Consider the following 12,874-nt stretch of genomic DNA (forward strand, 5'->3'; position numbering starts at 1 on the left):
GGCTCCGCCTGGCGCCGCCGCCGGCCGCCAGGTGTCGCTGCCGCCGCCGCCGCTCCCCGCCGGTGGCGGTGCCGCCCCGCCCCGCCGTGCGCGCGTGCTGCCGGGAGCGGCGCGGTGCCCGCTGGGAACAGGTCACCATGGCGGCCCGTGTCCTCTCGGCCTGCGTCCGCCGCCTCCTGCCCCGGCCGCCCCCGCCCGCCCCGCGGCCCGCCGCGCTCGGCACCCTCTGCCCCCGCCGCCCGCGGGCCCCGCCGGGGGCGGCCCCGCGGCCGCCGGCGCAGGTGAGGGCCGTCGCGGGCGGCCCGGCGCTGCCCGGCGCTGCCCGTCTCTTGCAGGTGCCGCGGGCGGCCTGGCCGCCGTGCCGCCGCTTCTCCGACCTGCCGCCCCTGACCTTGGCGGACATCAAGGACCGCGTCCTCTACGTCCTCAAGCTGTACGACAAGATCGACCCGGAGAAGGCGAGTGGGGCCGGGTCGGGCCGGGGGGGGCGGCCGCGGGGGGCGGCGGGTCCGTCCGCCGGGCGGGCCGGGCCGCTGGCTCTCCGCGGGCGGAGCTGGGGGCCCCGCGGTGCCCGTGCCGTGGCGGCGGGGGCGGGCAGGGCGCTCGGCTGTGCGGGTCGGGGTGGGGAGGGCCGGGGAGGCCGAAGGCCCCGGTTTAACCCGGCGGTCCCGGTTCCGTCGTAGTGAAACGGCTGCGGCCAAACGAGCTTCGGTTTTCCTTCCCCCAGCTCACAGCCGAATCCCACTTCATGAAGGACCTGGGTTTGGACAGTTTGGACCAAGTGGAAATCATCATGGCTATGGAAGACGAATTTGGTAACTCAGAGCTGCGCGGGCTCACGTTCCTCGCTGCCTTTCTTTGGCTGATCCTTAAGCGCAGCTGTAGCAAACGGGCGTTAGTTCTTTTCTGTGAACAGCGACGCTGACTGTTCCCCGTTGTAATTCAGAGAACGTCGTGCGGTTCTCGGGCAGTGAGAACAGGCGCTGGTCACTGGTGGCACTGGCGGGAGTCAGGAGAAGGCGTCTGTCCGTCTGCTTCTGAGCTCGGTCCCTCTGGGAGCACTGACCGCTTTTCTCCCCGTACCCCTCCTGGGCACCACCCGTCGTACTGCTGGGGAGGGGGAGAGTGGGGGACAGCAGCGTGTAGGTGAGGGCAGCGGGCGTTACGTTTAGCACGAAGGCTGCACCTGGAGCTGATCTTGGCTCCTGCTTGTGAAATCACGGGTATTCCAGGTTTTTCCTCACCGGAACTTTTTTCGTCCTCAGTACTTGATGCTACTAGAAAAAAAGTGGTTTTTTTCCTTCTTGGTGTATATTCCAAGTTTCTTTTTACATCATTTTGGCCGCCTTCATGCTTTCATTTAAAGCTCTTAAGTTCTGGCGTACATGCCTAATTTGTCGCATTGGGTCGTAAACGTCCCTGGGGGTTGGTCGTTCTCTGAAACCTAGGCAGGTGTTTTACTTCAGAGCATTTGCTAATGCTTCATATTTAATCCACTTACCAGAACCGTGGGTGGAGTGTTAGTGCGTGGCCGTGCGGACTAGAAAGAAGACCTTAAATTTTCTGGAATGTATTTCTGACCGGTTCCACGGCCGAGAGCCCTTGTGCTCCCTGCCCCCGGCTGCGGCTCTGTACGAGCTGTTGGTTGCACGAGCGCTCAACAGCAGACTCTGAACCTGAGGGGCTTCGGGCCCTGCCCCGCCTGGGGTTACCAAGAACATCCCCCTCCCGTCGCGCACCGGTGGCTGTGGGAGCTCTGGGAAGGCGTTAGAGGCTTTAATGAGGCGTGAGGGGCACTCGCTGGCTGGCTCGGCAGCCCTGCTCCCTGCTGTGCCTGCCCCCTCCCTTATCCAGAAGCAGCGTCGTGTAAGGCAGAACGCAGCTTGAAACTCGGCGTAGTAATGAAGTGTGGGCTCTGACTGACACGGCCTGTTTATCCCCTGCCAAGCTGCAGGCATCTGAGCCAGCAGTAATTGCTTCCTTTAGCCTTGCTCCTGTTTCCGTTGTTTTGGGCTAAATATGTGCACTTTCTTCCAGGATTTGAAATTCCTGATGGAGATGCAGAAAAGTTAATGTGTCCACAAGAGATTGTAGATTACATTGCAGATAAGAAGGATGTTTATGAATAAAAACAGTTCTTCAAAGCCGGGTAAGTAGAAATGTGCTCCTGCGAGTGTCTCGGGTAACGACGGCGCGCGCAGGGCGCACGTGTGATGCCTGCGGAGGGGCGTGAGGCGACTGGACGCCGTACGGCTGTACGGCAGGCGGGAGTCTGGCAGGTCTGGGAGGGAGCTGGCAGCAGCTGCCTGCTCTGAGCGGGGAGGATAAGGTATACGTGTTTTCCTGAGGCATCTGCTGTTGGAGGGAGGACGTGGGGCTCGGCGACCTTTCATCTCGCCCTGCGTGGCACTTCAAGCACTGAGGTTATCCGCAGGTCTTGTAGTAGATGGCGAATTGACTTTAGTCATGGAAGTCCACCTTTTCAGCGCTCCTCGGCCGTGCGCAGAGCGTGTGGGGTAGGCACCTCCAGAGGTGTGTGATAGCACAGCTTCCAGCTGCCCGTACCGACCGTTTCCTCCCCACCAGCCGCAGCCGGAGACTGGAGCAGGAAAGGAAACGGGCAGGAAGGGGTTATTGGAGCGACAGGCCCTCGAGGTGCTCTGGGGCTGCAGGGGAAATGAGCCGGTGGCCTCAGGCCAGTGTGCAGCAGCAGATCGGTCCCGCGCTCCTGTTTGTTCCTGTGCGCGCTTCTGGCCTCCCCCCACACCCCCCTCCCGGGTCAGTGGGGGAGCTGCGCCCCTTTGCCGCTCTCTGAGCCAAGGTGAGAATCCTAGCGATTCTAAAGACCTGTGGACTTGTTACGTGCCTGCTTTCGGTATTCGGCTTGTCTTGTCTCTGCCTGACCCACTTCTTTTGTGCCTCAAAGTGGTATTGGCTGATGAAATATTAAATATGTGGAATTTTTATTTTTTTTTTTAACAGGAGATGTCTCTACCACCAGGACTGGGCTGGTGTCAGCGGGTATGAATATAAGCGCACATGCTGTATCGTTGCTGCTTTCATTGGAAAGTTGTACTTGGACGTTGTATTTAAAGCTGTCTGAATATGTTGTCCTTTAAAAACAAGAAAAAAAATGAATAAATATATAAGACCACGTTGTGTTGATGCCTTTTCCGTTTCACGCTGCCTGTCGGTGGCTCGCTCTGTTAGCGTTCAGCGTGTGAAGGGCAGTTCAGGGGCGAGTAACCGGCGTCACTAGAAACGCCCCTCTCTAACCCAGGCTTTGACTGGCGGCGCAGCCTCTGCTCAGCCGGAGCCCGTTACCCCGTGGGATAAAAGCCCCCTCTGCCGAGCGCAGTGGGAGGTGTCTGTGGGCCTGTCGGGCTCCGGGCGTGTCTCGCTGAGAGCGTTTCGCCGTTCGTCCTCTCTGCGTGCGCGAAAGCGCTAGCAGCACCTGTACGGCTTGTGCCGCTGTGCACCAAGCTCTGTGCCCTCTGCCGCTGGCGCGGTCGCTCTTCCCGTGATCTCGCTGCTTGTATCGTCTGCTCTTTCCAATAAACCGCCCTTCTGCTGCCTTCGCTGTTTATTTCACCAGTGCTGGTAAAAACAAGCAAGTTCCATTTGAAAGGCTTCTGCTTTCCTGATGGAAAATAAAGGGGGGGAATGACTTTCCTGCTGCTGAAAAGCAAAATCGCATCGATGTTTCTGTAAGCCCAACTACTCTCAGCATGGGAGGCTTGCTTTAAATCTCTCCAGAGACAGAAACAAGTTATTTCTGGACACTACACCATTTTTCCTCTCGGCCAAGAAACACTTTCATATGTCAAAGAGGCACTGCTAGGCTGTGAGCCAAGAAAGTGTCACTCGATAACATATCCTCCTCTGGCAATCAGGGTGGCGGATGATGGAAAATACACCCGGGTCTGTTGGTGCGGCCCGTGGTGCCTGTGTGTGGTGTGGCTGTTCTCGGGGCTTCCTCTGGAGCTGCATTTCACTTTTAAAATCGCACGGTGCTGAATCCTCGGCCAGCTGGGTGACCCTCTGCCTTCGGGGCCCGAGTTTCGCTTTCATTGTGTGCGAGGCCCGGGCCCTTGGAAACTCCGTAACCGCTCCTTCACCCCAGATGTGTTCCGAAACATTTTCTGAACAGGCTGCACGGTGGAACCGGGGGGAAGCAGTCATTGTGGCCGCCGTGCCTGTGGTGGTTTCGAGGCGCCTGCTCAGGGGCAGGGGTGACGGTGGCTGCAGAACCATCCCTTTGCCACCCAGGCGTGCCGGTGTGGTCACTGGTTTCATTTGGTGGTATGGCCTTGAGTGATTTGGTGAAGGAGCCGCCGTCAGATGCAGCCAGAGGTGCCCTCAAGGGGCCTTTGCCCTGAGTTGTACCCAAGGCAGAGCTGGGCACAGCTGGAGGTGGCCCTGGGGACAGCCCGCGTCGCGGAGCCCTGGCAGTTCCCAGCGGTGGCTTTTCTGGGATAAACCTGTTTGTTAGAGGAGGGTGGGTGGAAAGCGTGTGCCCGCAGAGGAGCGGTGCCCGTGCTCTCCCTGGGCACCGGCACGGCGGTGCAGCCCACGGCAGGGTGATGGGGTGCCGAGCCGGGGTCCTGTCCCCGCAGCCCTGCCTGCGGGGCCGCACCGAAGGGCGGTCAGCGTGGGTGCTGGGGCCTGGCCGTGCTCCCCCGGGTCCCGCAGCCCGAGCTCGGCCCTTCCGCCGCCGAGCCCTGTCTTTGGGCAGGCCTCCGCCCCGCCCCGGTTCTCCTCCGGGCAGCGCGTCCCGGGGGTCCCGCACACGCCGCCGGGTCCGGGCCGCGCCGGCCGCCAGCCCGGGGGCAGGGGCTGAGGGGGCGGGGCCGCCCCGGGATGCAGCGGCGGTGCCGGTGCCGGTGGGGCGGGACCGGGCCGGGGGCTGCGGCTCCCCGGCGCCTCCGCCCCGCCGCAGCGGGGGCGGGCGGGGGCTTCCTGCCGCCGCCTCGGCAGAGCCGGCAGCGCCGCCGCGCCATGGAGCGGCTCCGGCTCCCGCGGCTCCCGCGGCTCCTGGCCGCCGCAGGTGAGCGCCGGGGCCCGCCGCTGCCTCCCCCCGGGCGGGGCCGGCGGGGGCACGGCCGGGAGGGCGGCGGGCACGGCCAAGCAGGGTCCCCTCGCCCCGCAGCCGCGGCCCTGCGGCCCCGGGCCGGGGTCCCAGGACCCGCCGCTGGTGCCTCGGCGGGGGATGCCGTGCTGGGGGCGGGGGGCGGCGGCGGGCTCGGTGGTCTGCGGCGGGGCCGGCACCGGCACCGGCACCGGCACCGGGCTCGGGCGGGTCTGGGCTCCCCGGTTGCACTGGGGCGGGGGGCGGGGGCTGCTCGGGTGTCACCGGGACCCGCCTGGGGTGGGCTCAGCCGCGGGGTCCCGGGGGCACGTGGCGGGTGGGAGGCGGGGCGGACGCGCCGGGGCACGGCCGGTGCCAGCGGCGGGCGAGTGCCGTGCCGTGCCGTGCCGTGCCGTGCCGTGCCGTGCCGTGCCGCCAGCCCGGGCTGCTCCGCGGCGTCGAAGGCAGCGGGTGCTGCGCCCGCGGGAGGAGGAGCGGGAGCCCCAGCAAGGCGCCGGTGGGGAGCGGGGCCCGAGGGGCTCCTGGTGACCCCAGCCCCGCCGAGGCGGGCGGTGCCTGGTGAGCCGCCCGCTCCCCCCGGAGAGCGGCCGCTGCGGCGGCGGGGACCCAGAGCCCTGCCCCGGCGGCGGCTGGCCTGGCGCTGCCGTGGTGCTCTGCCCGGGGTCCCGGTGGTCCCAGCGCGGGCACGCGGCGGCTCTGCCGGGCGGCGGTTTGGTTCAGGGCGAGATGGGCGTTTCCAGCACACGGCAGAGCGCGGCCGGCTGGGGCAGGACCCGGTTTTGTTTGTGGAGGCGAAGGCAGGTGGTTTCCAGCTGGGTTTGGGTCGTTCCTGAGGGTCTCCTTCGTCAGTGCTGCCCGTGGTTAACGGAGGGGAGGAGCGGAGCCCCCCTGCCTGCACCGGCAGCTCCTGGAGGTGGTAGGGGTGCATGATGCCCGACGCTGGTGCATGATGCCTGACGCCGGCACGCGCTGCTCTCTCCCCTCTCTCCCCAGTGATCGTGGAGTGCTGTGCACGGCTCTGCCCTGGTCTCGGCAGTGGGACGGGCTCCACGCTGGGCACTGCCGTCCCCTGCGCCCACCCAGGGACCATGACGGGGGAGCGCTGCCAGACAGGTACCGCCAGGGCTGGGCCCGTCCCACTCGCGACCCTTCGTCTGTGGCACTGTGTGACGGCCACGTGCGTCGGTGCCGCGCTGGGGCCTGGGGTGCCGAGCCGGTAGCTGTGGGGTGCTGGCTGTGGGCCAGCCCTGCTCAGCATCCCCCCACTTCTGCCTCTGCCCATAGATCCGGAGCGAGGAGCTGGCACCAGGCGGGTGCCGACGCCGGAGGCCGCAGGGCAGCTGCGGACAGAGGCTGAGCTGCTGCCCTTCCCTGGGACTCCCGCTGGGACTGACGAGCCCCCCAGCCCCCAGGGGAGCCCCGGAGGCCCCTGGGCAGGCAGGGTGGGGACGGGGCCCACGGTGCAGGATGGAGCAGCCATCGAGCACCCGGGGCCCCTGCTCTCTGCAGGCACTGCTGAGCAGGCAGCTGCAGGCAGCAAGCAGCCATCTCCTGCCAGCCCAGGGGTGACCAGTGTGGGGGCTCCAGCCCCCGTAGAGCCGGACGCAGCTCCTACCACCAGATACACCCCCAGGACTGACCCTGTAGGAAATGTGACGGCAGACGGTGCCACGACCCCACAGGGGACCCCCTCACATTCACCATCCTCTGTGACGGTGCCTGGCTCTGCTGGGGGGCAGTGGGGGTCCCCCAGCACCCTGCTGGGCTGGAGCCCCATGGGGACAGCACATGTGCAGAGCCGGAGGGGCTCACACAGCCCCTCGTCCCTGGCGCCGTGGGCTGGGGAGGGCCCGGGGGCCACCGTCCCACTGGGTGACAGCAGCCCAGGGACTCGCCCAAGCATCATGCCAGCCACGAACAGCCCTGCACCGGGGACGATCGGGACATCGCCCCTTGCGGGGGGGCTGCAGAGGCTGCTGACTCCCACAGGGACACCGGGGGGGACACGCCAGGGGCTGCCAGAGCTGGTAGGACGACGGGACTCTGACTCCCACCCGTGGCATGGGACGGACATTGCCCGGCAGGGTCCCCGCTCTGCCCCTCGCCCCTCTCCACTGTCCCTGGGGGCTGGTGGCCGCAGGGGCCCTGTGGCCAGCACAGCCCAGCCAACCATGGGGACGGGCCCAACCTCGCTGCCTGCCGCAGGCAAGGGGTTGGATCTGCCTGTCCCCACTGCCACAGCCAGCATCCCAGGGGTGACATCCCTCAGCCTGGGGGGAGCCCTGGACCCAACTGCAGGGGTCTTGGGGCCACCTGACATAGAGGGTCCTCCTGAACACGGCCATGTCCCCCTGGACCAGACCTGGCATCCGCCAGCTGTGCCGGGGCAGCCCCCTGCCTCGGTGGCCCCAGGCAGCACCGCTGCAGTACAGAGCGGGGTGCCCCACGCCAGCCCAGGGTCCCACCGTGTCCCCCTGTCCCCACAGCCTGCCCCAACCAGCAGCTCTGCAGTGCCCACCTCACCGACCCCACAGCCCTCCCTGGGGACCGGCTGGGGCGTCCCTGGGCTCAGCCCTGCTGCGGGCACCCTCCCGGCAGAGCCGTCCCCAGGGCTCTGGCTGCCCCACACCGGCCCGAGGGGGACCCCAGTGGGGGTGGGTGATGCCGGGCCTTGGGCAGTGACTGCCCCGCCGAGCTGGCAGCCAGGCAGCCCAGCCCCCACCACGGCCACTGGGCCCCCCTGGCAGCTGGCTCCGTCCCAGCCTGCATCTTCCCTGGGGCTGACCACCACTATCGGTGTCGCCACCGCCGTCACCACCACCATCACAGCTGCCACCACCAGCCCAGCACTGCTCGGGGACGTGGGGACAGTAACGTCGGATCCCAGTGCCACGGTGTTGCAGGGGGATGCATCAGGGCTGACGTGGGGACCCCCGACTCGTCTGCCCACCATGGTGCCAGGACCCCCCCAGCTGCCCACTGATCCCCCTGGGACCCTGGGCCATCATGGGGGCCCGGGTCCCCTCCAGCAGCCAGGGACACAGACCTGGTCAAGCCGTCGAGCAGCCCCAGAGGGTGGCCAGATGCTGACACCCCCAGAGCGACGCCAGCCGCACCAGGCAGGGCCCCCCGGGTGTTCATTGTGGAGGATCAGCCACCCCTCCTGAAAGGTGGGTCTGGGGGATTTGGGACACTCTGCCTGGGCACGATGGGAGGTAGAGCTCCGAGGAGCCATCAGCTTGGGGGGGATCAGTGGTGGTGGCCCCCCCGGGGTGGGCGGTGCGGATCCCTGTCGTGCTGATCCCCGTCTCTTCTCCCGCAGCATCCCTCCCTCCGCATTCCCTGCGAGCTGGTGCTGGACATGGGGTTCGTCCCCGCCCTGCAGGACCCCGGATCCCGGGAGCGCTGGGGTCTGCTGCACAGCTTCAACCGGACGGTGAGCGCGGGGCAGGGCTGTCCAGGGGGGGCTGTGGCTGGGGGCCATCCCACCTCACGCTCAGCTTCCTCCCTGCACAGGTTGCGCCCCTCTTCATGTCGGTGCCTGGGTTCCTGCGGCTGGAGGTGACGGGGATCAGGTAGGTGCTTGTGCAGCCCTGCAGCGTGCAATGCTCCCTGGCGTGGGGGGGTATGGGGAACGTCATGCCGCGGGGCCATGGCGGTGCCGGGTGCAGTGCTGGACCTGGGGGTCCAAGCCACCCCTGGACTCGCCGTGGGGTTTCCCCGCAGGGAGGGCAGTGTGGTGCTGGAGTACGATGCGCTGTTCGCAGCAGAGCGGGTGCAGGCACCGGGGCTGGGCGCGCTCCTCAACGCCGTGCTGGGCTCTGGCGGTGCCCGGCCGGGGCTGGCGGTGGGCACTGCCCCCGTCCTACGCAACGTGGCTCTGGGTGAGTGTGGGGTGTGCACAGGGCTGTGCAATCACTGGGCCCTCCTGTGGCCCCTGGGGTCCGGTGCTCGGCCCGGGCTGGTCGCAGGGCAGGCGTGTGCCTGGCCCCAGCTCTCTGCTTGGCGGGGAGGGGGTGGCATTCGTACCCCTGTCTCAGCAGAGCCACCGCTGGACCCCTGCGCCGTGCTCTTTGCCTGCCGAGCTGGTTTCGCCTGGGTGGCTGGGGCAGATGGGAACGCCACCTGCACCTCCCTCTGCCACCGTGACTACTGCAAGAACCACGGCATCTGCACCCACCCCCGGGACCGCGGGCCCCTCTGCCAGTGAGTGACCCCGGGACCGGCCGTGGGCTGACAGGTGCTGTCCCCCCCCCGGTGGCTGATGCCCACCCTTGGCACAGGTGCCCCGTCGGCAGCGATTTCTGGTTCATGGGGCTGCGCTGCGACTACCGGGTGACGCAGCAGAGCCTGCTGGGCATGGCTGCCGGGGTCCTGCTCAGCATCATCCTCCTGGGCGCCGTCGTCGCCGCCGTCGCCATCCGCCGGTTCAAGGCACTGCTGCTGGAGGCCAGGGCTGACCAGACCCGCAGCAGGTGGGTGCGCGGGGCCGGTGGGGGGACCCAGGGCAGGGGTCCGGGGTGGTTCTCAAAGGGGGGATGCTCCTGGTGCATGGCTGATACCCCTGCAGCCCTCCCCGGGGCTGCTGGCGTGGGGGGGGCGGGGGGGGCGGGGGGGCGGCGGCGGCGATGGGCAGCAGCTCCAGCCCCGCAGGTGGGTGGGTGCCCAGGGGCAGCGCAGCCCATCCCGGGTCAGGGAGAGCCGCGGCTCAGCGGGGAGGCAGGGTTGGGCTTGGGCTGAGCTCTGCCAAGAAAAACACTCTGCAGCAGCTGATAGTGGCGGGCGGGAGATGCTGGGGGGGGGGGGGGGGGGGGGGGGGGGGGGGGGGGAGGGAGCATGTACGGGGCCCAGGAGTGGCTGGTCTCAGCGCCCCACAGAGCCCCACGGCCACAGCAGTGCCCATGGGCTGGGGGGCCGGGGGGGGGGGGGGGGAATGGTGTCTGTGCATGTGTGTCTGTGTGGCCGTGCCAGCAATGTGGATGCCCTGGGGGATGCTCGCAGCCCCACGCTGGCCCTGGGGAAGCAGCAGGCAGGCAGGAAAGGAGCGCCGGGGGCTGCAGGGCTGGATGTGCTGCTGCACACTCACGGTGGCGGAAAGATGCATTAGATAAGCTGATGAGCCCCAAAATACGTGGTCCCAAGGACACACACCTCTTCCCGCCCCCCCCACCCCGCCCTGGTGCCTCCTGTGGGGAAGCACAGGGTCCATCTGCCCCCTCCCTGTGCACCGGCTGCCTGGGCTGGGCTCAGCTGTGGGTGGGGAGCACGGCTTTGGTAGAGCCCTGCCAAAGCAGCTCGTCTGGGAGCACTGGAGAGGCCGTGCTGTCCTGGCCCTGCTGCCCTTCCCACCAGGGTTTCGTAATGTACCGCGGGGGATTGTTCCCGAGGAAACCACCGCATCAGCCGCGGGGCTGCGGCCAGATGTTGTTCAGTGTCACAGGCTCTGCCCCCCACCCAGGGCACGGGGCTGGGTCCTGCCTCGGTGCTGTGAAATTTGGGTGGAAACCTGCGCCCTGTGCTTGCAGCGCAGCCACTGGGGCCGTGCGTGCATGTGCCCGTGTGTGCCCCCGGGGTGCCGGGCGCTGCTGCAGCTGCTCTGCCTTGCCCCGCAGCTACCGGCGGTTCTGTCGGCTGGACGACGTCTCGGCCCAGTACTGGTCGCGCTCCTGGCTGCCCTCGGCCAGCTCGCTGGACAACCCGGCCTTCAGCAACTCGGAGGAGCTGCTCCACTTGCAGATCTTGGACAACGGCTGCTGCAGCTGCGGGGAGGACTCGGGCATCACCGACAGCGCCAAGCATCGCCCCGCGCCACCTGCCCGCCTGGCATGCCGGCCCAGGTAGAGGGCGATTTGCCGAGCCTGCGTAGCAAGGTCTCGTCTTTAATTTGCTCAGCGGGCAGGGGTGAAGCAGAGAAGTGAGGGGCTTTGGGGGCACAGCAGCCTGCCCTGGCATCTCTGCTTTGCAGCCAACACCCAGCCACATGCTGGCCTCCCTGTGCTTATCAGCAGCCTTAACACCACAGCATCCTTTGGTGTCCAAGGAGAAATAAGGGGTTTCTCCTCCCCCACCATGTAAGGGGCTCTGTGTGATGGGGACTGGTTTAACAGCAGAAGGGTTCACATCTGCAGGAAACAGTGTGGTTGTGTGTGTGTATGAGAAAGTCTTATAATCAGCTTCCAGGGGTGTAAATGGAAAAAAGGCCCTGGAAGTTTCCAGTTTCATGAGCAAAGGGCACTACAGCCAGGGACACCCCCACCCACAGGCCCCGGGGCCGGGCAAGTTGAGAGCACAGCCACAGCTCAGGAGCAACTCCCTTCGCTGCTGTCCTTGAGATCAGCGCCGCTGCGGGGACCTGGGAGCGTGTTTGCGGACGGACAGTGTCAGTGCAGCGAGCACATTGCCCACTGGAGCAAAATACCTGTGAGCAGGGTCCTGCTCCTCAGGTCTCCAGGCTGCTCTATCAGAAACAGCTAGACTTCTACCCCCTCCTCCCCCTCTTTTAATTTCCAATGAATTTTCTTCCCAGTTTCCACTATGACTGGGACACAAGTTCCAGCAGCATCAACGATCCCATGGTGGACTCTGGAAAAGCCAGCGATATCTCAGTGTCGAGTTGGCCCATGGAGCCCATCCAGTGGACACCCTTCCCCCTCCTCCATCAGCTTTCCAGGCAGCGACCGGTGAGCAGAGCAGGCCGTGGAAGTGGCTTTGAGTTTTGGCTTGCGTGTGTGGGAGTGCTGAAGGGGCCGTGCTCCCTCCCTGCAGCGGGTGTGCAGATGCCCGTGGCTGCACGGGGAGGGTGACACCAGCAGCGGAGGGAGCCTCCGAGGGAGGCACTGGGAGCCATCAGCTCCTCCCCAGCTTCCCGGCTGGAGGGCAGCAGCAGCGCTGGCAGCGCAAGATGAAATTGCTCTCTCCACAGCACAAAGCCAGACGGCCTCGTTCGTACTGCGAGGGGATGGAGCTGGTCAACCTTGAGAGGAGCTGGACAGCCTGAAGACCGCAGAGCAAAGCACAGGCACCAAGGTTCAGCTTTTAAAACCAACCACATTTTATTTCCACGTAACAAGCTCAGTGAAGGAATTTCAAACACTTTGACGATACAATCAACGCAGGTGTGATGTCAGTTCCACTCGAGGCAGAGTCCTGAAAGATTATCTGCCAACATTTTCACCACTGTTTCGGACCAGACTTCAGAAGCCAGCTTTGGCTTGGGACAGCGTATTTCGTAGTAAGTAGTTACAGATAAGTGTCTAGTAACACACAATGCTGGCATCCAACAGAGTTAATGACTTACATCCGGCAATTTGAAAATAAAGTCTAACAGATTTTTGAAGTCACATCGTACTATGTACATACATGGTCTGCCCTATAGCCATTTCAGAACAAGCTAAGCCACTGTGAAAAGTGAAATACAAATTAAGCGCTGCTGCATTGTTCATCGTGATTAATGTAAATGAGGTATAAATTTAAACACCAGTACGTTTTAAGCATTAAAGTTTATTTTCCAAAATGCTCTCCTTATTTGCAAGTGTCCTCTTGAGCATCTAGCTGGGCACAAATGGTGGGGTCATTTGAAAATGGGGCGTTTGAAGTATACCGAGGATGAGGGCAACAGGATCCCAAAGGTGCTCGAATAGAAAAGGGAAAGCAAGCTGCAGTTTTCTACACTTATATTCTCATCTCATAGTGGGCACGTTGAGGGAGATTTTTGCTAGAATAAAATGCAGATCTGTTCATAAAAAAAAAATCAGTTTGCTAAAAGAAAATCAAACTATGGGAATA

The 12,874-nt window shown here is 64.9% G+C and overlaps 4 protein-coding genes across 19 annotated transcripts in view; 3 read left to right on the top strand and 1 right to left on the bottom strand.

Annotated features, from left to right (window-relative positions):
- The first annotated feature begins 131 nt into the window (after nt 1-131).
- NDUFAB1 (NADH:ubiquinone oxidoreductase subunit AB1) lies at nt 132-3,154 on the top strand. Its single transcript, XM_076351060.1, has 4 exons — nt 132-458; nt 728-815; nt 2,038-2,149; nt 2,983-3,154. The coding sequence occupies exons 1-3, from the start codon at nt 138-140 to the stop codon at nt 2,127-2,129; spliced, it is 501 nt and encodes a 166-aa protein (XP_076207175.1). The 5' UTR covers nt 132-137; the 3' UTR covers nt 2,130-2,149; nt 2,983-3,154.
- A 1,836-nt stretch (nt 3,155-4,990) lies between these two features.
- Nucleotides 4,991-8,256, top strand: LOC143166383 (uncharacterized). The gene is made up of 3 exons (XM_076350690.1): nt 4,991-5,047; nt 6,083-6,202; nt 6,374-8,256. Exons 1-3 carry the CDS (start codon nt 4,999-5,001, stop codon nt 8,254-8,256), a joined length of 2,052 nt encoding a protein of 683 aa, XP_076206805.1. The 5' UTR covers nt 4,991-4,998.
- A 169-nt stretch (nt 8,257-8,425) lies between these two features.
- Nucleotides 8,426-12,123, top strand: LOC143166386 (uncharacterized). 2 transcript variants are annotated; one of them, XM_076350708.1, is made up of 8 exons: nt 8,426-8,525; nt 8,606-8,664; nt 8,816-8,973; nt 9,130-9,295; nt 9,373-9,564; nt 10,702-10,926; nt 11,616-11,769; nt 12,012-12,123. In XM_076350708.1, exons 1-8 carry the CDS (start codon nt 8,451-8,453, stop codon nt 12,084-12,086), a joined length of 1,104 nt encoding a protein of 367 aa, XP_076206823.1. In that variant the 5' UTR covers nt 8,426-8,450; the 3' UTR covers nt 12,087-12,123. The 2 variants fall into 2 exon arrangements, with proteins under 2 accessions (XP_076206823.1, XP_076206824.1); XM_076350709.1 differs by having other exon boundaries at nt 9,133-9,295.
- TNRC6A (trinucleotide repeat containing adaptor 6A) overlaps nt 12,117-12,874 on the bottom strand; it is a 96,636-nt gene continuing 95,878 nt past the window's right edge. For all 15 annotated transcript variants that reach the window (XM_076350696.1, XM_076350701.1, XM_076350700.1 and 12 more), the window contains one exon: nt 12,117-12,874. This exon is cut by the window's right edge and continues 2,014 nt beyond it. The gene's annotated coding sequence lies outside the window, so the exon portion shown is untranslated.

Source organism: Aptenodytes patagonicus, chromosome 13 (assembly GCF_965638725.1).
Source record: "Aptenodytes patagonicus chromosome 13, bAptPat1.pri.cur, whole genome shotgun sequence".
Classification (NCBI taxonomy): domain Eukaryota; kingdom Metazoa; phylum Chordata; class Aves; order Sphenisciformes; family Spheniscidae; genus Aptenodytes; species Aptenodytes patagonicus.

Excerpts from the sequence above, each read along its gene's own strand:
- LOC143166386 (XM_076350708.1), top strand. The coding sequence starts at position 8,451 with ATGGGGTTCGTCCCCGCCCTGCAGGACCCCGGATCCCGGGAGCGCTGG. Across the intron at positions 8,526-8,605 it reads TGCACAGCTTCAACCGGACG|GTTGCGCCCCTCTTCATGTC; the intron begins GTGAGCGCGGGG and ends CTCCCTGCACAG. Across the intron at positions 9,565-10,701 it reads GCTGACCAGACCCGCAGCAG|CTACCGGCGGTTCTGTCGGC; the intron begins GTGGGTGCGCGG and ends CTTGCCCCGCAG.
- LOC143166383 (XM_076350690.1), top strand. The coding sequence starts at position 4,999 with ATGGAGCGGCTCCGGCTCCCGCGGCTCCCGCGGCTCCTGGCCGCCGCA. Across the intron at positions 5,048-6,082 it reads GCGGCTCCTGGCCGCCGCAG|TGATCGTGGAGTGCTGTGCA; the intron begins GTGAGCGCCGGG and ends CTCTCTCCCCAG. Across the intron at positions 6,203-6,373 it reads GGGGGAGCGCTGCCAGACAG|ATCCGGAGCGAGGAGCTGGC; the intron begins GTACCGCCAGGG and ends CTCTGCCCATAG.
- NDUFAB1 (XM_076351060.1), top strand. The coding sequence starts at position 138 with ATGGCGGCCCGTGTCCTCTCGGCCTGCGTCCGCCGCCTCCTGCCCCGG. Across the intron at positions 459-727 it reads ACAAGATCGACCCGGAGAAG|CTCACAGCCGAATCCCACTT; the intron begins GCGAGTGGGGCC and ends TCCTTCCCCCAG. Across the intron at positions 816-2,037 it reads GGCTATGGAAGACGAATTTG|GATTTGAAATTCCTGATGGA; the intron begins GTAACTCAGAGC and ends ACTTTCTTCCAG.